The following is a 25213-nucleotide window of genomic DNA, read 5'->3' on the forward strand; positions in this document are numbered from 1 at the left end:
TCCAAGGACCCTGTTTCAGATCTCTCAGATGTCCACGGACCCAGCCCCAGATCTCCTCTCAGATGTCCAAGGAACCAGCTTCATTCAGATCTCCCAGATGTCCACGGACCCAGATTTGATCTCCTCAATGTCCAAGGAACCCAGCCTCAGGTCTTCTCTTAGTTGTCCAAGGACTTTGGGTCTACCTACATCAACTTCGCTCCTGTCTGGTTGAAGCCTCCAACCCAACAACAGAGCAGATTCACACCAGTGGTGACACCAAGTTCACAGCTGACATCTTTATCTCAATCGCACCTTCCACCCCTTCTCCACGGAGACACGGAGAGGCAGATGGAATGGGCGGCAGATGGAGGAAGTGACGTGAACAGTTCAGTTGCAGTGTGGAGAAGGAAGCTGGATAAGTATCTACAAGGAAGGTGTCTGCAGAGCTGGGGAGTTGGACCAGGCGTATTGCTCTTCAATAGAGCCCGTACAGATAGAATGGGCAGAATGGGCAGAATGGCCTTCTGGAATGCTCCCGTCTTTCGCTTCTCCACCTCCCAATTCCAGCCCCTTTTGCCTGAAACCATCATTCCCTTTATCCATTCAATCATTCCTCACTTCCTCCCAACCACACACTTTTCCTGAAGTCTGAAGAAGGGTCTCGACCCAAAACTTCACCCATTCCTTCTCTCCAGAGATGCTGCCTGTCCCGCTGAGTTACTCCAGCATTGTGTGTCTATCTTCAATGTTCCCTTAAGTTGCTTTCTCTATTGCATCTTGAAACTTATTTTCTGTCTTACCAAATTCCAGTTCAACTGTAGTTTTATTTAGGTTTTCGTTTTAGAGATGCAGCGTGGAAAGAGGCCCTTCGGCCCATCGAGTCCGCGCTGACCACCGATCACCCTGTACACTAGCACTATCCCACACACAGCAGGGACAATTTATAGAAGCCAATTAATCTACAAACCTGCACATCTCTGGAGTGTGGGAGGAAACCGGAGCGCCCGGAGAAAACCCACGCGGTCACTGGGTGGACGTGCAAACTCCGTATAGACAGCACCCGCCGTCAGGATCGAACCCGGGTCTCTGGCGCTGTGAGGCAGCAACTCTACCGCTGCGCCACTGTGTCTGAAACACACTGCGTTTCACTATCGACTGGCTCTTCCTATTGAATGTGGAACACTGAACACACATGTGATGTCCCGATTGTGGACACTTATTCCAAAGATCCATTCACAAAAAGGACACAGAATGCTGGAGTCTGCTCCGCCATTCAATCAGGGCTGGTCCACTCTTTCCCTCTCAACCCCATTCTCCTGCCTTCTCCCTGAAACCTTTAATCAAGACAACGACGAACTGCAGGTGCTGGAATCTTGAGAAAACAGCAAAGTGCCGGAGGATCTCGGCGGGTCAGGCAGCATCCGTGGAGGGGAATGGACATACAATGTTTGGGGTCGGGACCCTTCTTCACCGTGGTGAGGATCTACACAGAACTGTGACAAAGAAAGATAATGTGAACAGGAACCAAGCTTACAAAGACTATTTTTAATATATTGTAAATACATCTTTTTTTTTGTGGTTCTATTAGACTATTTATACTATTTTATTTTAATTATCAGTGTTATTGGGTTTTTTTTTACCTACAGGTGAAAATTGTAATTACGTTTGTCCATATTGGCTCTTATTGTATCATCGAATACAAGTTAGTAGATGAGTTTAGAAGGATGAGTGGGCTCCTCATTGAAAAGTACAGAAAATTGAAAGGCTTGAACAGAGTGGATGTGGAGAGGATGTTTCCATTAGTGGGAGAGTCTAGGAGTAGAGGTCACAGGCTCAGAATTAAAGGACGTTCTTTTCGGAAGGAGATGTGGTGAAATTTCTTTAGTCAGAGGGCGGTGAATCTGTGGAATTCTTTGCCACAGAAGGCTGTGGAGGCCAAGTCAGTGGATATTTTTAAGGCAGAGATAGATAGATTATTAATTAGTACGGGTGTCAGGGGTTCTGGGGAGAAGGCAGGAGAATGGGATTAGGAAGGAGAGATAGATCAGCCATGATTGAATGGCGGAGTAGGCTTGATGGGCTGAAAGGCCTAATTCTACTCCTATCCCCTATGACCAAGTACATTTTTTCACACATAGTTCAGTGAGAATCCCACTGTACAAAGGGCACAGTTATACTAGACTTTAGATATACAGCGCGAAAACAGGCCCTTCGGCCCACCGAGTCCACGCCGACCAGCGATCACCTCGTACACTAGCACTTTCCTCCACATTTGGGACAATTCACAATTTTACCGAAGCCATTTAACTGACAAACCTGCACGTCTTTGGATTGTGGGAGGAAACCGGAGCACCCGGAGAAAACCCACGTGGTCATGGGGAGAACGTACAAACTCTGTACAGACAGCACCCGTAGTCAGGATCGAACCCGGGTCTCTGGTGCTGTGAGGCAGTAAGTCTACCACAGTACCCCTGTGTACAATGGAAATGCATCAATTTTAGATGCGGAAATAAATAGATTTTGTTTGATTGTGACTATTTTATTCAGGAAAGTCTCTAAATGACACAAGCATTTACCATTATTATTCTACTGAAGGGGGTTCTAAGCTTTCCTCCAGGATTAAATGATAACAAGACAATAGGTGCAGGAGTAGGCCATTCGGCCCTTCGAGCCAGCACCGCCATTCAATGTGATCATGGCTGATCATCCCCAATCAGTACCCCGTTCCTGCCTTCTCCCCATATCCCCTGACTCCGCTATTTTTAAGAGCCCTATCTTGCTCTCTCTTGAAAGCAACCAGTGAACCTGCCTCCACCGCCCCTCTGAGGCAGAGAATTCCACAGACTCACCACTCTCTGTGAGAAAAAGTTTTTCCTCGTCTCCGTTCTAAATGGCTTTCTAAATGGTTTCCTCGTCTCCGTTCTAAATGTACCCCTCCGCGCTTCTAAGTGGGACTGGTGCCATATGGTGCCCTTACGCCTCAAGCGACCACGAGACCCTCTCTCGACCCTGAACATCACCCATTCCTTCTCTCCAGAGACGCCGCCTGTCCCGCTGAGTTACTCCAGCGTTTTGTGTCCATCTTTGGTGTAAGCCAGCATCTGCAGTTCCTTCCCACACAGCAGAGGGCCTCTCTCAGCGGTTGGGGAGCAAAGATCCTATAGCAGAGCGCTCTGCTATAGGATCTTTGGTGGGGAGAGCCGACAGGGAGCCTGGACAATGCAGAGCTGAAACTGGAGCCCTGAGCCATCGTCGGCTCAGTCCCTGTGGAGCGTGGAACAGACAAAGCCCCAGGCACACCGGCCCCAAGCCTTTGTCCCGCTGCTGATCGGACAATGAAGTGCCCTCGAAAACACACACACACGCACACACAAGCTGCGACCTACTCTCGGAAAGACAGGTGGGTTTAGAATTTAAACCAAACCCTCACAAAAAAAAAACTAACACAGTATGTGGTTGTTATGGATGTGATTAACGTTCTCACTGGACGATGGGATTTACAGTTCCCGAGGTATGTCATAGAATAAGGTCATGTGAGGAATAGGCCATTCGGCCCATCAAGTCTATTCTGCCATTCAATCATAGAAACATAGAAAATAGGTGCAGGAGTTGGCCGTTCGGCCCTTTGAGCCATTCATTGTGATCATGGCTGATCGTCCCCAATCAATAACCCGTGCCTGCCTTCTCCCCATATCCAGTGGTGGACTGGCCAGGGTGTCAGCTTGCCCAATGGCAAGTGGGCCCCTGATGAAGTGGGCCCCCGTATATCAAGTGGGCCCCCTTTGTCTCCTGGCCACCAATATTTTTAGACCCAGTCCGCCACTCCCCATTTCCCTTGATTCCACTAGCCCCTAGAGCTCTATCTAACTCTTTCTTAAATCCATCCAGTGATTTGGCCTCCACTGCCCTCGGTGGCAGGGAATTCCACAAATTCACAACTCTCTGGGTGAAAAAGTTTCCCTCTCCCATGACTCTGAGACTGAAGAAAGGTCTCGCCCCGAAACGTCACCCATTCCTTCTCTCTAGAGATGCTGCCTGTCCCGCTGAGTTACTCCAGCATTTTGTGCCTATATTCAGTTTGAACCTGCACCTGCAGTTCCTTCCCGCACATTTCGAAAAATTATACGTGCGGTCTTGAAAAGAGGAAGTATTTCTGGAAGATTCTGCTGAATGTTTCTCTGGTCTGCAGATAATAGTGGAAGTGTCAAAAATCTGGGGACAGAACATTGCAGGTTCTGAATAAGGAATGTGATGCAGTCACAGGCTAAACTTGTGACCCAGAGCTGCAAGGTGTGGTGTGGTCAATCAGCAATTGAATGGGGGAAAGATAGCAAAAATAGCCACAAAATGCTGGAGTAACTCAGTTAATTTGAGGAAGGACATCCTTGTGATTGAGGCAGTGCAGCGTAGGTTCACGAGATTGATCCCTGGGATGGCGGGACTGTCGTATGAGGAAAGATTGCAAAGACTAGGCTTGTATTCACTGGAGTTTAGAAGGATGAGGGGCTATCTTATAGAAACATATCAAATTATAAAGCCTTCTAAGCTCCAGAGTGTACAAGCCCAGCTGCTCCATTCTCTCAGCATTAGACAGTCCCGCCATCCCGGGAATTAACCTTGTAAACCTACGCTGCACTCCCTCAATAGCAAGAATGTCCTTCCACAAATTAGGGGACCAAAACTGCACACCATACTCTGGGATCGCAGGTTAGTGCTGACTCAGTGGGCTGAAGGGCCTGTTTCTGCGCTAACTAAATGTATCGAAAAAAATAAAGAAAGTGGTCGGGTCTGTGTGTTGTGATCATTCAAGATGGGATCAGCTCGTTCAAGTTGCATTCTTGTTTTAAAAATAAATCCTCACTGACTGCTCTACTCTGAGTTTTCCGTGACAGGATGTTGAGGGCTATGAAAGTCTGGTCTACCACAGTCAGCATCTCTGTAGCTGTGTCGGAAGCTGGTTGACACCAATGGTAGACACAAAATACTGGGGAGTAACTCAGTGGGGCAGGCAGCACCTCTAGAGGGAAGGTGGGTGACGTTTCGGGTCGAGACCCGTCTTCAGCCTGTGTGTCAGGAGAGAGAGAGAAAGTCTAGAGATATGGAGGGGTAAGGTGTGAAAAGGACAGATCAGACGATGATTAAGGGCAGACGATGATTAAGGAACATGTAGAACGGTTCATTGTTGGCTGACAGGCAATCAGTAAAATCCAGATTCAGGGACAGTTTCTTCCCAGCTTTTATCAGGCAACTGAACCATCCTACCACAACTAGAGAGCAGTGATGTACCACTATCTACCTCTTTGGTGATCCTTGGACTATCCTTGATTGGACTTTATTGGCTTTACCTTGCACTAAACGTTATTCCCTTATCAGGTGTTGATCGATGTTCGATAGCTCAATTGTAACCATGTATTCTTTTTCTGCTGACTGGATAGCACGCAACAAAAGCTATTCGCTGTGTGGGAAGGAACCGCAGATGCTGCTTCAAACCAAAGATAGACAACAAAAGCTGGAGTAACTTAGCGGGCCAGGCAGCATCCCTGGAGAGAGGGAATGGGTGACGTTTTCGTGTCGAGAAGAAGGGTCTCAACCTGAAGCGTCACCCATTCCTTCTCTCCAGAGATGCTGCCTGTCCCTGCTGAGTTACTCCAGCATTTTGTGTCTATTATCTAAAAGACTCTAATGACGGCACGGTGGCGCAGCGGTAGAGTTGCTGCCTTACATAGAAACATAGAAACATAGAAAATAGGTGCAGGAGTAGGCCATTCGGCCCTTTGAGCCTGCACCGCCATTCAATATGATCATGGCTGATCATCCAACTCAGTATCCTGTTCCTGCCTTCTCTCCATACCCCCTGATCCCTTTAGCCACAAGGGCCACATCTAACTCCCTCTTAAATATAGCCAATGAACTGGCCTCAACTACCTTCTGCGGCAGAGAATTCCAGAGATTCACCACTCTCTGTGTGAAAAAGGTTTTCCTCATCTCGGTCCTAAAAGATTTCCCCCTTATCCTTAAACTGTGACCCCTTGTTCTGGACTTCCCCAACATCGGGAACAATCTTCCTGCATCAAGCCTGTCCAACCCCTTAAGAATTTTGTAAGTTTCTAGAAGATCCCCCCTCAATCTTCTAAATTCTAGCGAGTACAATCCGTGTCTATCCAGTCTTTCTTCATATGAAAGTCCTGACATCCCAGGAATCAGTCTGTTGAACCTTCTCTGCACTCCCTCTATGGCAAGAATGTCTTTCCTCAGATTAGGAGACCAAAACTGTACGCAATACTCCAGGTGTGGTCTCACCAAGACCGCAGTAGAACCTCCCTGCTCCTAGACTCAAATCCTTGCAGCGCCGGAGACCCGGGTTCAATCCTGACTATGGGTGCTGTCTGTACGGAGTTTGTATGTTCTCCCCGAGACCTGTGTGGATTTTCAACGAGGTCTTCGGTTTCCTCCCACACTCCAAAGACGTACAGGTTTGCAGGTCGATTGGCTTGGTATAAGTGTAAATTGTCCATATAGTGTGTGTAGGGGATCGCTGGTCGGTGGGGACTCGGTGGGCCGAATGGCCTGTTTCCACACTTTATGTCCAAAAAATATTTTCACTGTACACTTGACAATAAACTAAACTGAACTGAGTCGGGACTTCAAGTTCAAGTGAGTTTATTGTCATGTGTCCCTGATAGGACAATGAAACTCTTGCTTTGCTTCAGCACAACAGAACATAGTAGGCATTTACTACAAAACACATCAGTGTGTCCATATTCAGATTCAGATTCAGATTCAATTTTAATTGTCATTGTCAGTGTACAGTACAGAGACAACGAAATGCATTTCATATACCATGGTATAAATATATACACACATGAATAAATAAACTGATAAAGTACAAATAACAGATAATGGGTTATTAATGTTTTGTCCCAGCCAGGTTTAATAGCCTGATGGGGGACACAGCTGAAGTAACTGTGGGTTAAGATAGATGCTGCCTGTCCCGCTGAGTTACTCCAGCCTTTTTGTTTAAACCAGCACCTCGGCTTGCAGTTCCTTCCACCCTTGAGTCTTGTTGGGACCGGCAGGTCCTTTAAGGGGTTAAAATATAGTGACATTTAGCTGAACAGGCTGCAGTTACACCCCTTCCTTCCTGACCACTAACGCGATTAGCTAACTCCAGGCGCCAATCTTCGCTGTAACCTCGCCCACCTCTTTAACTTCTCGAAAATGACACAAATGGCAAACAGGCACAAAGTTGTGACAGGTTTCTAAGTCAGTCAGGCTGGCGAGCGGCAGATGGTTAACGCGAGAGATTGAGGGAGTCATTTAGTTCCTCTTGCCAGAAATTATTGCCCCAAAATAAGAAAAGTATTTTTTTTCACTCCAATATTAAGAGTGGACTTAATGACTGTATTAGGTATAACAAATTAGTCTAACCCTGAATGAGAATATAGAGGCTAAAATGTCTGGGTTATCATACTAAAATTGATTATACTATTGATAATAATTTAGATTATTGATTATTTGCTAGTTGATATTAATTTTAGATTTGTTTCTTGAGGTGGTGGTTTTGGGGGGAGAAATAGTCCTTTCAGATCATTTTAATAGGAATTCTCTCAGAGATGGGATCTAGTTTGGTCTCATGGTTGTAGAATTGGAGGCAGGATGCGTCTTTGTGTGAAGAAGGTTTTTCTGGCTGTATGCGGGGCGATGGTCACCTCGTTGCTCTTGGTTCTGGTGGACCACCGGCGGCGAGAAGGGGCCAGCGGGGCCTCGCTGGAAAGTGGCCGGCGGGCGAGCGCCGCGGGCGGGCAGGTGGACGGAGGGGACCCGCAGCCGGCCAAGGTGGAGCTCAAAGACATCTTCATCGCCATCAAAACCACGCACAAGTTCCACAAAGCCAGGCTGGAGTTGCTGCTACAGACCTGGATCACAAGGGCGTGGAGACAGGTGAGTTTTCATGTCTTAAAGTTCATAAGAGAGACGAACAGGATTAGGCCATTCGGCCCATCTAGTCTACCCCCCCCCCCCCCCCCCCATCGCTATAGTAATTTGTTGTTTAACTCTAAGGAATACTTGCCAATTTTGTATTATGGTGGTGTGTGTTTTGTTATAGTTTGCTGTGTGAAATACTATTGTAAATAACTCCATAGATAAGTTCCAGGAGCAGAATTAGGCCATTCGGCCCAGCGAGTCTGCTCCGCCATTCAATCGTGGCTGATCTATCTCTCCCTCCTAACCCCATTCCCCAGCCTTCTACCCATATCTCCTGACACCCCATACTAATCAAGAATCTGTCAATCTCCGATTTAAAAATATCCATTGACTTGGCCTCCACAGTCGTTTAGAAACATAGAAACATAGAAATTAGGTGCAGGAGTAGGCCATTCGGCCCTTCGAGCCTGCACCGCCATTCAATATGATCATGGCTGATCATCCAACTCAGTATCCTGTACCTGCCTTCTCTCCATACCCCCTGATCCCCTTAGCCAGAAAGGCCACATCTAACTCCCTCTTAAATATAGCCAATGAACTGGCCTCAACAACCTTCTGTGGCAGAGAGTTCCAGAGATTCACCACTCTCTGTGTGAAAAAAGTTCTTCTCATCTCGGTTTGTGGTAGTAAATTCCACAGATTCACCACCTCTGCCTGAAGAAATTCCTCCTCATCTCCTTCCGAAAAGAACGATCTTTAATTCTGTGGCTGTGCCCTCTGGTCCTAGACTCTCCCACTAATGGAAACACCGTCTCCACATTCACTCTATCCAGGCCTTTCACTATTCCGTAAGTTTCAATGAGGTTTACCCCTCATCCTTCTAAACTCCAGCGAGTGCAGGCCCAGTGCTGTCAAACGCTCATCGTATGTTAACACTCTCGTCAACCTCCTCTGGACCCTCTCCAGAGCCTGTACAGTGTGGTGTACAGTACTGGAGTAAAAAGATTTAAATAAACAATTGCAGGCAACATTCAATGGGTCAAGCATCATCTGCGGTGACCATTACAATCCCCACGCCAGATGCTGCCTGACCTGGTGATAGTTCTCCTGGAATAAATTTCGGATTTTCAGCATCTGCAGACTTAGTTTTTGTTGTTTAGTTTAGAGATACAGTGTGGAGCCAGGCCCTTCAGCCCACCAAATCTATGCCGACCCACATTCACCCTGTATGCCAGTTCTATCCAACACACACTAGGGGCAATTTACTGAAGCCAATTAACCTACAAACCCGCGCACCTCTTTGGGATGTGGGAGGAAACTAGAGCACCCGGAGGAAACTCAGGCGGTCGGTCGCAGGGAGAACGTGCTGACTCCAGACAGACAGACAGAGGTTAGGATCAAGCCCGGGTCTCTGGCGCTGTGAGGCAGTGGCTCTACCACCGTGCTGCCCAGGCCTTGGGTGAGATTTAGTCGCCAATGCTCCTTGAAGCATGGAGTTAAATTCTGTCTCCGATGAATTGCCTTGGCACAGCTGTTTGTGCTGAAGACATCGTGTTTATTTGCACTGTGGCATGCATTGTTGCATCATATTATTGGAGAATTCAATTGTTTTCTAAAACAAAAAGGCAGTGTATCATATTCCATTTGAAGAAGCACCAAAATCAATAGACGTTTGTGTAGGAAGGAACTGCAGATGCTGGTTTAAATGGAAGATAGGCACAAGAGTAACTCAGCGGGACAGGCAGCATCTCTGGAGAGAAGGAATGGGGTCGAGTCTGAAGGAGGATTTCGATCCAAAATGCCACCAAATGATGTCACCTTCTCTCCAGAGATGCTGCCTGTCTCGCTGAATCAATAGAAGTTGTTTTGGAATTTTCCTGTGACTCTGGGACTATTGTGAAACTGTTATTTTCTTGGTCAGTATGGGTGTCAGGGGTTATGGAGAGAAGGCAGGAGAATGGGGTTGAGAGGGAGAGGTAGATCAGCCATGAGTGAATGGCAGAGTCGGCTTGATGGGCCGAATGGCCTAATTCTGTCTTAGAAACATAGAAACATAGAAAATAGGTGCAGGAGTAGGCAATTCAGCCCTTCGAGCCAGCACCGCCATTCAATGTGATCATGGCTGCTCATCCCCAATCAGTACCCCGTTCCTGCCTTCTCCCCATATCCCCTGACTCCGCTATTTTTAAGAGCCCTATCTATCTCTCTCTTGAAAGCATCCAGAGAACCTGCCTCCACCGCCCTCTGAGGCAGAGAATTCCACAGACTCACCACTCTCTGTGAGAAAAAAGTGTTTCCTCGTCTGTAAATTGTCCCTATTGTGTGTAGGGTAGTGTTAGTGTGCGGGGATCGCTGGTCGGCACGGACTCGGTGGGCCGAAGGGCCTGTTTCCGCGCTGTATCTCTGAACTAAACAGGATGGAAGATGTTCAGTTTCTGTCACCGTTCTGGTTTCTGGTGAGCAGTTTGGTATCTCTGACGGCAGCTCGCCACCACTGGGCCTCGTGGCAGCGGGCGGGTGCCTGCTGCATCCTGTTGTGAAGGATGGCAGCAGCACCTCACCCACTTGTAGGGCGGCACAGTGGTGCAGCGGGTAGAGCTGCTGCCTCTCGGAGCCAGAGACCCCGGTTCGATCCTGACTGCGGTTGCTGCTTGTACGGAGTTTGCACGTTCTCCCCGTTCTTGCATGAACGGCCCTTCGGCCCAACTCGCATATGCCGACCAACATGCTAGGCCACCTGCCTGCAGTTAGCCTATATCCCCCTAAACCTTTCCTGTCCATGTACCTAGAGTTGTAATGTGTAGGAAGGAACTGCAGATGCTGGTTTAAAATGAAGATAAGCACAAAATGCTGGAGTCACTCAGCAGGACAGGCAGCATCTCTGGATAGAAGGAGTGGGTGATGTTTGTGGTCGAGACCCTTCTTCAGACCTGAAGTGTCACCCATTCCTTCTCTCCAGCGATGCTACCTGTCCCACTGAGTTACTCCACCATTTTGTGAGTTACACAGCATGTAAATAGGTCGTTCGGCCCATCAGGGGAGAGGTAGATGTAGAGATAAGGAAGTGTAAGGTGTGAAAATGGGACGAAGGGAATGGTGATCGAGGAACATGTAGAATAGATCATTGTTGGTTGGGAAAAGGTGACAACAAAGCAAACAGAGATAAAATGTAGTCGGAGACAGTCGGACTGGTCGGAGAACTGGGAAGAGGGATGGAGAGAGAGAGGGAAAGCAAGGGCTACTTGAAGTGGAGGAACTCAATGTTCATACCGCTGGGGTGTAAGCTGCCCAGGTGAAATCTGATGTGCTGTTCCACTGTATGTTGGGGCATTGAGACATGAAGGGGATGTAACTCGTTGCTAAGCTGAACAACTTCCCCCTTTCGACTTGAATATAGTCTAGAGAGGAAGTGCTACTGTGCGGGGAGTGAGAAGTCTATTTCCTCTTGCTCTAGCGTGGGGGAAGGGAAGAGAGCGGGGCGGGGGGGGGGGGGGGGGGTGAGGAGCAGGGGGGGGAGAAGATGAGTGAGCGGATGGGGAGAGAGACTGGGGGGGGAGGAGAGGGTAGGGGGGGGGGGAGCAGAAGGGGGTGGGGGGGGGAGCTAGTTGGTGGAGGGGAGAGCGAGGGAGGGGGTGGGGAGAGAGAGGAGTGTGAGCCCCCAGGCTACTGAAAGCTAGCATGGGGGCAGTGGGGCTGAATGGCCCACCGCTGGGCTGGGATGGAACTCGCTGTCAGAACACTTGTACAAGGAGCAAAGTGTCGGGGGACATCTGTTTTAGCAGCCCAGTCAAAGCCGGGATTGAGACCGTTTTTTGTTGAATACACATTTTCGGGGGGGGGGGGGGGGGGGGGGGGGGAGGGGGGGGGGGGGAGGAGGGGGGGGGGGAGAGATGAGGGAGAGATGGAGGGGAGAAAGAGAGAGACAGAGAGGGTGTCTTACAGCCTGGAAACAGGCCCTTCGGCCCAACTTGTCCACACCAGCCAACATGTCCCATCTACACCAGTCTCACCATGTATGTAGTGTATGTATTTAATCTATGAACCACTGTTGTATAACGTTAGTACCTCCACCAATGTAAAGCACTTTGTGCATATAACAATAACCATATAACAATTACAGCACGGAAACAGGCCATCTCGGCCCTACAGGTCCGTGCCAAACAACTTTTTTTCCCCTTAGTCCCACCTGCCTGCACTCATACCATAACCCTCCATTCCCTTCTCATCCATATGCCTATCCAATTTATTTTTAAATGATACCAATGAACCTGCCTCCACCACTTCCACTGGAAGCTCATTCCACACCGCTACCACTCTCTGAGTAAAGACGTTCCCCCTCATATTACCCCTAAACCTCTGTCCCTTAATTCTGAAGTCATGTCCTCTTGTTTGGAACAATGGGCCTACAGTGCAGGCTTGATCAGGGGGAGGAGTGGGAGAGGGGGAGCACAGTACTTCCAAACAGTCCAACGAGAGTTGTTTTTTAAATGTGCTATAGAAATAAAAGTGACTTGGTTGACCTGCCTGCGTTTGACCCATATCCCTCCAAACCCGTCTCATCCATGTACCTGTCTAACTGTTTCTTAAACACTGGCATAGTCCCAGTCTCAACTACCTCCTTTGGCAGCTGGTTCCATACATCCAGTGTGGAAAAAGTTACCCCTCATATTTTCTCCTCTCGTGCGTCTATTCCTCTCCTGATTTTGTACACGTCTCTATCTGAGGATGTGGAAGTTGTTGTTGGCCAACGTTGAGTGAGGTGGGAGGAGAGGGGAGCCGGCTGGCCATTTAATCAGCGCCGTGCTTTAACCAGTCGAGGGCAGGCAGCGCCTTTTGTATCCAGTGGCTGCGGTGACAAAGAACATTACACGGCGCCCAAAGCTGCCTCATTCATCTTGTTAAGTGTGGAGAGGGCCGAACTTAAACCGTCAGGCCCAACAATGGGCCTGCGAGTGGCTTTGTTGTGGAGGGGTGGGGAGAGGAGACGGGTGAATGGGCCTACAGTGCAGGCTTGATCAGATACAGGGGGAGGAGTGGGAGAGGGGGGGCGCACAGTACTGCCAAACTCCCAGCTGGCTGTCAGGGAGCAGATGTTCCGACTCATCGGGACCAGTTAATCCCCCTCCCCTCAGATTCAGATTCAATCTTGATTGTCATTGTGCAGTATACAGTACAGAGACAACGAAATGCAGTTAGCATCTCCCCAGAAGAGCGACATAGATCCCATCGTCACATTCGCTTAGCGGTAGAGTCGCTGCCTCACAGCGCCAGAGACCCGGGTTCCATTCAGATTCTACGCTGTATCTCTAAAGTCTAAAGTAAAAAACTCCAGGAGCAGAAGGGCGATGAGTTTAGTTTCGAGATACAGCGCGGAAACAGGCCCTTCGGCCCATCAAGTCCGCACCAACCAGCGATCACCTCGTACACTAACACTATCCCACACACACTCGGACCTCATTGAAAACTTGCAGAAGCCAATTATCCTCCACACCTGCATGTTTTGTACAGTTTAGAGAGACGGCGCGGAAACAGGCCCACCGGGTCCGCGCCGACCAGCGATCCCCGCACATTGACAACACCAGGGACAATTTTTACATTTACCAAACCAATTAACCTACAAACCTGCACGTCTTTGGAGTGTGGGAGGAAACCGAAGATCTCTGAGAAAACCCACGCAGGTCACGGGGAGAACGTACAAACTCCGTACAGACAGCACACCTAGTCGGGATCGAACCCGGGTCTCCTGCGCTGCATTCGCTGTAAGGCAGCAACTCTACCGTTGCGCCACCGAGCCGCCCTTGAATCTGTGGAATTCATCGCCACAGACGGCTGTGGAAGACAAGTCGATGGATGTTTTTAAGGCGATTCTTGATTAGTACGGGTGTCGGGAGTTATGGGGAGAAGGCAGGAGAATGAGGATGAGAGGGAAAGATAGATCAGCCATGATTGAATGGTGGGGGTAGACTTGATGGGCCGAATGGCCTAATTCTGTTCCTAGAAGCTATGAATTTTTCTACGTTTCCTAATGGCCTCCTTCCTTCCCCTTCAGACATACATCTTCACTGACGGCGATGATGAGGAGTTGAAGATCAGGACTGGTGAGTCTCACTCCTCGGTTTAGTTTAGAGATACAGCGCGGAAACAGGCCCTTTGGCCCACCGAGTCCATGCCGACCAGCGATCCCTGCACACTAACACTATCCTACACACACACACACTAGGGACAATTTACATTTACACCAAGCCAATTAACCTACAAACCTGTACATCTTTGGAATGTGGGAGGAAACCAGAGCACCCGGAGGAAACCCACGCAGTCACAGGGAGAATTGTTTTAAATTATTATTTTTTTTTTAATGTTTAAATTATAATTTATTTTAAAATTTTAATTTAAATTATACAAAAAAAAAAAAAATTAACAAGGGAAATGCCAAGAAACATTTGGGAAGGTACATGGATGGGGCAGACTTAGAGGGATGTGGGCCAAATGCAAGCAGGTTGGACTAGTGTAGATGGGACATGTTGGCCGGTGTGGGCAAGTTTGGCCGAAGGGCCTGTTTCCACGCTGTATCATGCTACGAAAAACAAATAAAGGGCCTGGCCAAGCTGGCCATACCCGAGTCATGGCACCAGGCTCAAGAGGGCTATGCCCGAGCTGGCTGCCTGCCCCTTTTCTAGGGTTATGTCCACACCCGGTGGTGGATTTCGTTTTGATTTATTTCGTTCTGCAATATTATTGTAAATAACTGATTACATTATTTTTGGTTAAAAAATAAAAGAATAGCAAATGAAGGGATTGGCATTCGCTGGCTGGCTATGTCGCTGAGACTGTAAACCAAGTACATGGCAGTGCCTGTATCCCCTGGTTTTAAGCCTCTGGCCATTCTTCACTTTGAGTATAGGAGCAGGGAGGTTCTACTGCAGTTGTACAGGGTCTTGGTGAGACCACACCTGGAGTATTGCGTACAGTTTTGGTCTCCAAATCTGAGGAAGGACATTATTGCCATAGAGGGAGTGCAGAGACGGTTCACCAGACTGATTCCTGGGATGTCAGGACTGTCTTATGAAGAAAGACTGGATAGACTTGGTTTATACTCTCTAGAATTTAGAAGATTGAGAGGGGATCTTATAGAAACTTACAAAATTCTTAAGGGGTTGGACAGGCTAGATGCAGGAAGATTGTTCCCGATGTTAGGGAAGTCCAGGACAAGGGGTCACAGCTTAAGGATAAGGGGGAAATCCTTTAAAACCGAGATGAGAAGAACTTTTTTTTTTCACACAGAGAGTGAGTGGTGAATCTCTGGAACTCTCTGCCACAGAGGGTAGTCGAGGCCAGTGCATTGGCTATATTTAAGAGGGAGTTCGATGTGGCCCTTGTGGCTAAGGGGATCAGGGGGTATGGAGAGAAGGCAGGTACGGGATACTGAGTTGGATGATCAGCCATGATCATATTGAATGGCGGTGCAGGCTCGAAGGGCCGAATGGCCCTACTCCTGCACCTAATTTCTATATTTCTATGTTTCTAAGAGGGCTCTGCCCGAGCTGGCTGCCTACCCCTATGTCCACACCCGGTGGTGGATTTCGTTTTGATTTGTTTCGTTCTGTAATATTGTTGTAAATAACTGATTACATTATTTTTGGTTAAAAAAATAAAAGAATAGCAAATGAAGGGATTGGCATTCGCTGGCTGGTTATGTCGCTGAGACTGTAAACCAAGTACATGGCAGTGCCTGCAAGTTCTGGTTTTAAGCCTCTGGCCATTCTTCACACAGGTCATCGAGTGATCAATACCAACTGCTCGTCTGCCCACAGCCACCAGGCGTTGTCGTGCAAGATGGCGGCAGAGTTTGACGTGTTTGTGGCATCGCGCCTGAGGTGGGTGCGCTGGGCTGGCGTGTGGGACGTGTGGGGAGACGGGGCACACGGAGTCTCCGTGTATTTCTTTAGACAGGGTGGCGGGATCTATGGAATTCTTTGCCACAGAAGGCTGGAGAGGCCAAGACTGTGGATATTTTTTAGAGCAGAGATAGATAGATTCTTGATTAGTACGGGTGTCGGGGGTTATGGGGAGAAGGCAGGAGAATGGGGCTAGGAGGGAGAGATGGTTGAATATTAGACTTGATGGGCCGAATGTCCTAATTCTACTCCTATCACTTATGACGTAAAACTGTCCAAACAGCCTGATCCCCTTAGCCACAATAGATTCTTGATTAGTATGGGTGTCGGGGGTTATGGGGAGAAGGCAGGAGAATGGGGCTAGGAGGGAGAGATGGTTGAATAGTAGACTTGATGGGCCGAATGTCCTAATTCTACTCCTATCACTTATGACGTAAAACTGTACAAACAGCCTGATCCAGGCCTCTTAGAAACATGGACCATAAAACTGTGGAGCACAGATCGAAGCCAATCCTCCCAGTTCAACTGTCCACACCCTTTAGTTTAGAGGTACAGCACGGAAACAGGCCCTTCGGCCCACTGAGTCCACGCCGACCGGCGATCCCCGCACGCTAACACTATCCTACACACACCAGGGTGAATTTACAACCACGCCAAGCCAATTGACCTACAAACCTGTACGTCTTTGGAGTGTGGGAGGAAGCCGGAGAAAAGCCACGCGGTCACGGGGAGAACGTACAAACTCCGTACAGACAGTGGCAGTAGTCAGGATTGAACCTGGGTCTCTGGCGCTGTGAGGCAGTGAATCAAACCGCTGCGCCACCGTGCCGCCCTTATCCTCCGCCCTCCAGCGTTTTGTGTCTATCTTTGGTGTTAAACCAGCATCTACAGTTTTTAAGAGGGAACTGCAGATGCTGGAGAATCGAAGGTTACACAGAAAAGCTGGAGAAACTCAGCGGGTGCAGCAGCATCTATGGAGCGAAGGAAATAGGCAACGTTTCGGGCCAAAACCCTTCTTCAGACTGATCGGGGGTGGTGGTGGGTGGGGACAAGAAAGGGAAAAGGAGGAGTAGCCAGAAGGCTGGAGGGTGGGAGGAGACAGCAGGGGAGCTGAGGAAGGGGAGGAGACAGCAAGGACTAACAGAATTGGGAGAATTCGATGTTCATGCCCCCGGGGTGCAGACTCCCCAAACGGAATATGAGGTGCTGTTCCTCCAATTTCTGGTGCTGCTCGCTGTGGCCATGGAGGAGACCCAGGACAGAGAGGTCGGAGGCGGAGTGGGAGGGGGAGTTGAAGTGCTGAGCCACCGGGAGGTCAGCTTGGTTATTGCGGACCGAGCGGAGGTGTTCGGCGAAACGATCGCCCAACCTCCGCTTGGTCTCCTACAGTTGCTCCTTACACATCATGGCAGTTCGCTGGCCCACCGTGACATTGCCTTCCCCCTCCTCTGCTTCTCTAGGTGGTTCTGCCATGTAGACGATGACAATTATATCAACGTGCGCGCTCTGGTTGAGCTGCTGTCTGGCTTCCCGCCCATGCTAGACGTCTACGTGGGGAAGCCCAGTCTAGACCGACCCATCGAGGCTATCGTGAAGCTGCACAACAACAAAACGGTGAGTGGGGTCAGCCTCGTGAGTGGGCTCAGCCTCGTGAGTGGGATCAGCCTCCAGAGAACTAGGAAACCCTTTGGAACTTAAATTTAGTTTAGGCTATAGACACACACACACAGTGCTGGAGTAACTTTAGTTTTTAGTTTGGAGGCCCTTCAGCCCATCGAATCCGTGCCGACCATCGATCTCCGCACGCTAACACTATCCTACACACACTAGGGACGATTTTTACATTTCTACCAAGCCAACTATCCTACAAACCTGCACGTCTTTGGAGTGTGGGAGGCTATTGAAGTTCTTAAAGGAAATCCATGCAGATCATGGGGCGAAGGTACAAACTACATACAGACAGCACCCGTAGTTGGGATCGAACCAGGGTCTCTGACGCTCCAAACGCTGTAAGGCAGCAACTCTACCGCTGTGACGTTTCAGGAAGCCACCCTTCTTCAGACTTCAATTTAGTTTGTATGCAGGAAGGAAGTGCAGGTGCTGGTTTACATCGAAGGTAGGCACAAAATGCTGGAGTAACTCAGCGGGAACACGCAGCATCTCTGGAGAGACGGAATGGGTGATGTTTCGGGTCGAGACCCTTCTTCAGACCGAGGGTCTGGGGAGAGGGGAAACTGGAGGTGTGGAAATGTACATTTAGTTTAGGTAAAGTTTACAGGTACAGCATGGAAACAGGCCCTTCGGCCCACCTGGTCCGCGCCGACTAGCACTATCCTACACACTATTATTACCGAAACCAATTAGCCTACAAAGCTGCACGTCATTAGAGTGTGGGATGAAACCGGGGCACCTGGAGAAAACCCACGTGGTCACGGGGAGAATGTACAAACTCAGTTCAGACAGCACCCGTAGTCAGAATGGAACCCGGGGTACTCTGGTGATGTAAGGCAGTAACTCTACCACTGTTCCACCATCCCGCCCTACTTACACAATGATGAATCCTTACTTGGTGACAGTCGACAATAGTGGACACCATGATTGATTCCTGGGATGTCAGGACTGTCTTATGAAGAAAGACTGGATAGACTTGGCATATACTCTCTAGAATTTAGGAGATTGAGAGGGGATCATATAGAAACTTACAAAATTCTTAAGGGGTTGGGCAGGCTAGATGCAGGAAGATTGTTCCCGATGTTGGGGAAGTCCAGGACAAGGGGTCACAGCTTAAGGATAAGGGGGAAATCCTTTAAAACCGAGATGAGAAGAACTTTTTTTCACACAGAGAGTGGTGAGTCTCTGGAACTCTCTGCCACAGAGGGTAGTTGAGGCCAGTTCATTGGCTATATTTAAGAGGGAGTTAGATGTGGCCCTTGTGGCTAAGGGGATCAGGGGGTACGGAGAGAAGGCAGGTACGGGATACTGAGTTGGATGATCAGCTATGATCATATTGAATGGCGGTGCAGGATCGAAGGGCCGAATGGCCTACTCCTGCACCTAATTTCTATGTTTCTATGATTTATTATAAAGAGATTTTACTGTATTTTGAGGAAGGACATTCTTGCTATTGAGGAAGCCCAGCGTAGGTTTACAAGGTTAATTCCCAGGATGGCGGGACTGTCATATGCTGAGCGAATGGAGCGGCTGGGCTTGTACACTGTGTAGTTTAGAAGAATGAGAGGGGATCTCATTGAAACATATAAGATTGTTAAGGTTTTGGACACGCTAGAGGCAGGAAACATGTTCCCCGATGTTGGGTGAGTCCAGAACCAGGGGCCACACAGTTTAAGAATAAGGAGAGCGGAGACAAGGAAACACTTTTTCTCACAGAGAGTGGCGAGTCTGTGGAATTCTGTGCCTCAGAGGGCGGTGGAGGCAGGTTCTCTGGATACTTTCAAGAGAGAGCTAGATAGGGCTCTTAAAAATAGCGGAGTCCGGGGATATGGGGAGAAGGACAGGAACAGGGTACTGATTGGGGATGATCAGCCATGATCATATTGAATGGCGGTACTGGCTCGAAGGGCCGAATGACCTATTCCTGCACCTATTATCTAATGTCTAATTTTTTTTTTTTTTCCAGAAATCAGTGTATTTTTGGTTTGCCACGGGAGGCGCTGGGTTCTGCATCAGCCGTGGATTGGCCCTGAAGATGGCACCGTGGGCAAGGTAGGATCCCATTGTTGCTGGAAGGTTTAGTTTAGAGATACAGTGCAGAAACAGGCCCTTCGGCCCATTGAGCCCCTGCCGACCATCAATCACCTGTTCATAAGGTCATAAGGAATCGGAGCAGAATTAGGCCATTTGGCCCATCAAATTTGCTCCACTATTCATTCATGGCTGATCTATCTCTCCCTTCACAGTCTGAATGGTTCGGAAGAAGGGTCTCGACCCGAAACGTCACCCATTCCTTCTATCCAGAGATGCTACCTGACCCGCTGAGTTACTCCAACTTTTGGTGTCTATCTTCAGTGCAAACCAGCATCTACAGTTCCTTCCTACACCCATTCTCACTAGTTCTATGCTATTACCCTTCTACATGCCCTCTCTACAAACTAGGGGCAAGTTGCGGCCTTACAGCGCCATAGACCCGGGTTAGATCTTGACTATGGGCGCTATCTGTATGGGGTTTGTACATTCTCCCCGTGGCTGCCTTGGATTTTCTCCGAGATCTTCGGTTTCCTCCCACACTTGAATTTAGTTTGTGTAGGAAGGAACTGCAGATGCTGGTTTACACCGAAGGTAGACACAAAATGCTGGAGTAACTCAGCGGGACAGGCATTTCCTTCTGGAATTTAGGATGAGAGGGTATCATATTGAATGGCGGTGCAGGCTCGAAGGGCCGAATGGCCTACTCCTGCACCTATTTTCTATGTTTCTATGAAACATAAGATTATTAAGGTAGACAGAAATCTAAAGAAGGGTCTTGACCCGAAACGTTGCCCATTTCCTTCACTCCATAGATGCTGCCTCACCCGCTGAGTTTCTCCAGCATTTTTGTCTACCTTCGATTTTCCAGCATCTGCAGTTCCTTCTTAAACATTACGATTATTAAGGGTTTGGACACACTAGAGGCAGGAAACATGTTCCCGATGTTGGGGGGGTCCAGAACCAGGGGCCACAGTTTAAGAATTATTTAGTTTAAGCTGTTTAGAACGGAGACGAGGAAACACTTTTTCACACAGAGAGTTGTGAGTCTGTGGAATTCTCTGCCTCAGAGGGAAGGTGGAGGCAGGTTCTCTGGATACTTTCAAGGGAGAGCTGGATAGGGCTCTTAAAGATAGCGGAGTCAGGGGGTATGGAGAGAAGGAAGGAACGGGGTACTGATTGGGGATGATCAGCCATGATCACGTTGAATGGCGGTGCTGGCTCGAAGGGCTGAATGGCCTACTCCTGCACCTATTGTCTATTGAGACTCTTCTTCAGACCCGAAACGTCACCCACTCCTTCTCTCCAGAGATGCTGCCTGTCCCGCTGAGTTGTCGACACAAAATGCTGCCGTAATAGCTGTGCCACTGTGCCATGCCGATGAAACGCTACTGAATGTTCATTTTTAGGTGATGAATTGTGTTTTCTCTTCCGTTCAGTGAGGGGCGTTTCATGCGCACAGCGGAGAGAATCCGTCTCCCGGACGATTGTACAATCGGCTACATCGTGGAGGCGGTGCTGGGGGTGAAGCTCGTTCGAAGCCCCCTCTTCCACTCCCACTTGGAGAACCTACAGCTGGTATCAAGGGCCCAGATACCTAGCCAGGTGGGTGTAGCCCTGGTCACCCATCAATGCCTCATGCCAACCACAACCAGTCTGTGGAATTCTCTGCCTTGGAGGGCGGTTCTTTGGATACTTTCAAGAGAGAGCTCGATAGGACTCTTAAAGATAGTGGAGTCGGGGGATATGGGGAGAAAGCAGGAACGGGGTACTGATTGGGGATGATCAGCCATGATCACATTGAATGGCATTGTTGGCTCAAAGGGCCGAATGGCCTACTCCTACACCTATTGTCCATTGACTGGAATTTAGAAGGACGAGAGGCATCCTATTGAAACATATAAGATTATTAAGGGATTGGACACGTTAGATGCAGGAAACATGTTCCCGATGTTGGGGGGGAGTCCAGAACCAGGGATCACAGTTTAAGAATAAGGGGTAGGCCATTTAGAACGGAGATGAGGAAAAACGTTTTCACCCAGAGAGTTGTGAATCTGTGTAATTCTCTGCCTCAGAGGGCGGTGGAGGCCGATTCTCTGGATGTTTTCAATTGAGAGTTCGATAGAGCTCTTAAAGATAGCGGAGTCAGGGGATATGGGGAGAAGGCAGGAACGGGGTACTGATTGTGGATGATCAGCCATGATCACATTGAATGGCGGTGCTGGCTGGAAGGGTTGAGTGGCCTACTCCTGCACCTATTGTCTAACACTCCAATAGGGGAGTTGCTGCCTCACAGCTCCAGAGACACCAGTTCGATCCCGACTACGGGTGCTGTCTGTATGTAGTTGTACGTTGATAAGGCACGTTCAAAATTCTTAAGGGGTTGGACAGGCTAGATGCAGGAAGATTGTTCCCGATGTTGGGGAAGTCCAGAACAAGGGGGTCACAGTTTAAGGATAAGGGGGAAATCTTTCAGGACCGAGATGAAAAAAACTTTTTTCACACAGAGAGTGGAATCCTCTGCCACGGAATGTAGTTGAGGCCACAGTTTGTTGGCTATATTTAATAGGGAGTAAGATGTGGCCCTTGTGGCTAAAGGGATCAGGGGGTATGGAGAGAAGGCAGGTACAGGATACTGAGTTGGATGATCTGCCATGATCATATTGAATAGCGGTGCAGGCTCGAAGGGCTGAATGGCCTACTCCTGCACCTATTTTCTATGTTCTCACCGTGAACTGCGTGGGTTTTCTCCGGGTACTCTGGTTTCCTCCCACACTCTAAAGACATACAGGTTTGTAGGCTAATTGGCTTGGCTGAGTTGTAAATTGCCTGTAGTATGTGTAGGTTAGTGCTAGTGTGCGGGGTGATTGCTGGTTGGCGCAGACTCGATGGGCTGAAGGGCCTGTTTCTGCGCTGTATCTCTAAAGTCAAAATGTTGATATAACATTGAAATTGTGATATTCTTTTCCAGGTCACTTTAAGTTACGGAACGTTTGAGAACAAGAGGAATATAGTTGAATTGAAGGGGGGGTTTCCATTCGACGAAGACCCTTCACGGTGAGTTCATTTTAACCCGTTGTGTTCTGGAATGAATTGGCTTGGTTGTAGCCAACTCTCAGAAGAATGAGAGGTGACCTATTGTCGCAGAAATAGATTGGGGACCCGAAGATTCACAACAGTCTTTCGGCAGGCTCGCAGTGGACAGTACCGTTCAGAGCTGGGCCTCACCAGCTCGCTGCAGCCCGAGACCATTGTTTAGCTATAAAACTTACAAAATTCTTAAGTGGTTGGACAGGCTAGATGCAGGAAGATTGTTCCCGATGTTGGGGAAGTCCAGAACAAGGGGCCACAGTTTAAGGATAAGGGGGAAGTCTTTTAGGACCGAGATGAGAAAATCATTTTTTACACAGAGAGTGGTGAATCTGTAGAATTCTCTGCCACAGAAGGTAGTTGAGGCCACAGTTCATTGGATATATTTAAGAGGGAGTTAGACGTGGCCCTTGTGGCTAAAGGGATCAGGGGGTATGGTGAGAAGGCAGGGATGGGATACTGAGTTGGGCCCAATGGTCTACTCCTGCACCTATTTTCTATGTTTCTATCTACACAAAACGCAGCAGCAACTCAGCGGGACAGGCAGCGTCTCTGGAGAGAAGGAATGGGTGACGTTTTGGGTCGAGACCCTTCTTCAGAATCTAGACCCGAAACGTCACCCATTCCTTCTCGGCAGAGATACTGCCTGATCCGCCGAGTTACTCCAGCATTTTTTGTGTTTAAACCAGCATCTGCAGGTTCCTCCTTCAAATTGTTGGTGCAGGCCAGACTGATATGGAAACAACCTCCACGGAAATGATTGACAAGCGATATCTCACCAAAACACTGCAGCAACAGATCATTGTTTTGTTGCGTTGGCGGTGGCAGGAAATGATAAAACGAGAAAGAAAGATGAAGCATAAATCTGCACAACGCTGCAGAAAAATAATAGTGTGTAGGAAGGAACTGCAGATGCTGGTTTAAACTGGAGATAGACACAAAAAGCTGGAGTACAAAATTCTTAAGGGGTTGGACAGGCTAGATGCAGGTAGATTGTTCCCGATGTTGGGGAAGTCCAGGACCAGGGGTCACAGCTTAAGGATAAGGGCGAAATCCTTTAAAACTGAGATGAGAAGAACTTTTTTCACACAGAGTGGTGAATCTCTGGAACTCTCTGCCACAGAGGGTAGTTGAGGCCACAGTTCATTGGCTATATTTAAGAGGGAGTTAGATGTGGTCCTTGTGGCTAAGGGGATCAGGGGGTATGGAGAGAAGGCAGGTACGGGATACTGAGTTGGATGATCAGCCATGATCATATTGAATGGCGGTGCAGGCTCGCAGGGCCGAATGGCCTACTCCTGCACCTAATTTCTATGTTTCTATGTTTCTATGTAACTCAGCGGGTCTCTGGAGGGAAGGAGTGGGTGATGTTTCGGGTCGAGACCCTTCTTCAGACTGAGAGTCAGGGAGGAGAGAGATAGACAATGGGTGCAGGAGTAGGCCATTTGGCCCTTCGAGCCAGCACCGACACAAAAAGCTGGAGTAACTCAACAGGACAGGCAGCATCTCTGTAGAGAAGGAATGGGTGATATTTCGGGTTGCTTGGGCAGCTTGCACCACAGCTGTGGTATGAATATTGATATCCCTAACTTCAAGTAACCCCGGCATTCCCTCTCTCTCCACCCTCCCCCACCCAAGTTGCACCAGCTTCTCGTTCTCACCCAGCAAACGGCTAACAATGGCCTGTTTTCATTATCTTAGTTACTTTTTTGCACATCTTTCATTCATTGTTCTTTGTGTCTCGACATCATCGTCAATATCTCTCGTTTCCGATCATCCCTTAACCAGTCTGAAGAAGGGTCTCGACCCGAAACGTCACCCAACGATACTGCCGGTCCCGCTGAGTTACTCCGGATTTTTGTGTCGATCTTCAAAGAACTGACATTTTCCTCCGCCTTTTACAGGTTCAAGTCTATTCACTGTCAGCTGTACCCCGAAACCCCTTGGTGCCCGTGGAGCTCTGTGGCTCGGGGTTGAAGTCACCACTTGCCAACTCTGCACTTTGTGAAAGCACTTTGGGTCAAGGACATTTGCAAGTCAACGGCACAAAAATAAAAGAGAGAGGAAGGGAAAAAAAAAGCATGGACTATATAACTAAGGTGGAGAATTCTCCACACCTTGGCTTCCGAACGAACGCAATCCGACTGGGAGCAGAGACAATAAACGGCACGACACACCGATGAGATGCGTGACGGAAATATTGTGAAGATTTTATTTTTATTAAGCGTGTTAGATGTTCTTGTATTGTGGCATGGTCTTTATTGCAGGGCGGCACGGTGGCGCAGCGGTAGAGTTGCTGCCTCACAGCGCCAGAGACCCGGGTTCCATCCTGAACACGGATGTTGTCTGTACGTTCTCCCCATGACCCGTGCGGGTTTTCGTGAGGCCGTGTGATAGGAGTAGAATTAGGCCATTCGGCCCATCAAGTCTACTCGCCGTTCATCAATCATCACGATTGATGATCAATGGGATAGATCATCAATCGTGGCTGATCTATCCCATTCTCCCCGTGACCTCTGACACCCGTACTGATCAAGACTTTTCTCCGAGATCTTCGGTTTACTCCAACGGGCCAAAGACATGCCGGTTTGTACGTTAATTGGCATGGTGTATGTGTA

The 25213-nt window shown here is 48.6% G+C and overlaps 1 protein-coding gene across 1 annotated transcript; it reads left to right on the forward strand.

Moving 5' to 3' along the window:
- Positions 1-7210: 7210 nt before the first annotated feature.
- Positions 7211-24652, forward strand: LOC129713935 (beta-1,3-N-acetylglucosaminyltransferase lunatic fringe-like). Its single transcript, XM_055663345.1, has 8 exons — positions 7211-7923; positions 13958-14006; positions 15680-15782; positions 17264-17417; positions 19441-19526; positions 20945-21110; positions 22477-22562; positions 24500-24652. Exons 1-8 carry the CDS (start codon positions 7639-7641, stop codon positions 24570-24572), a joined length of 1002 nt encoding a protein of 333 aa, XP_055519320.1. The 5' UTR covers positions 7211-7638; the 3' UTR covers positions 24573-24652.
- Positions 24653-25213: the final 561 nt, after the last annotated feature.

Source organism: Leucoraja erinacea, chromosome 37 (assembly GCF_028641065.1).
Source record: "Leucoraja erinacea ecotype New England chromosome 37, Leri_hhj_1, whole genome shotgun sequence".
In the NCBI taxonomy this organism is placed as follows: Eukaryota; Metazoa; Chordata; class Chondrichthyes; order Rajiformes; family Rajidae; genus Leucoraja; species Leucoraja erinaceus.

Excerpts from the sequence above, each read along its gene's own strand:
- LOC129713935 (XM_055663345.1), top strand. The coding sequence starts at position 7,639 with ATGCGTCTTTGTGTGAAGAAGGTTTTTCTGGCTGTATGCGGGGCGATG. Across the intron at positions 15,783-17,263 it reads TTTGTGGCATCGCGCCTGAG|GTGGTTCTGCCATGTAGACG; the intron begins GTGGGTGCGCTG and ends CTGCTTCTCTAG. Across the intron at positions 17,418-19,440 it reads AGCTGCACAACAACAAAACG|AAATCAGTGTATTTTTGGTT; the intron begins GTGAGTGGGGTC and ends TTTTTTTTCCAG.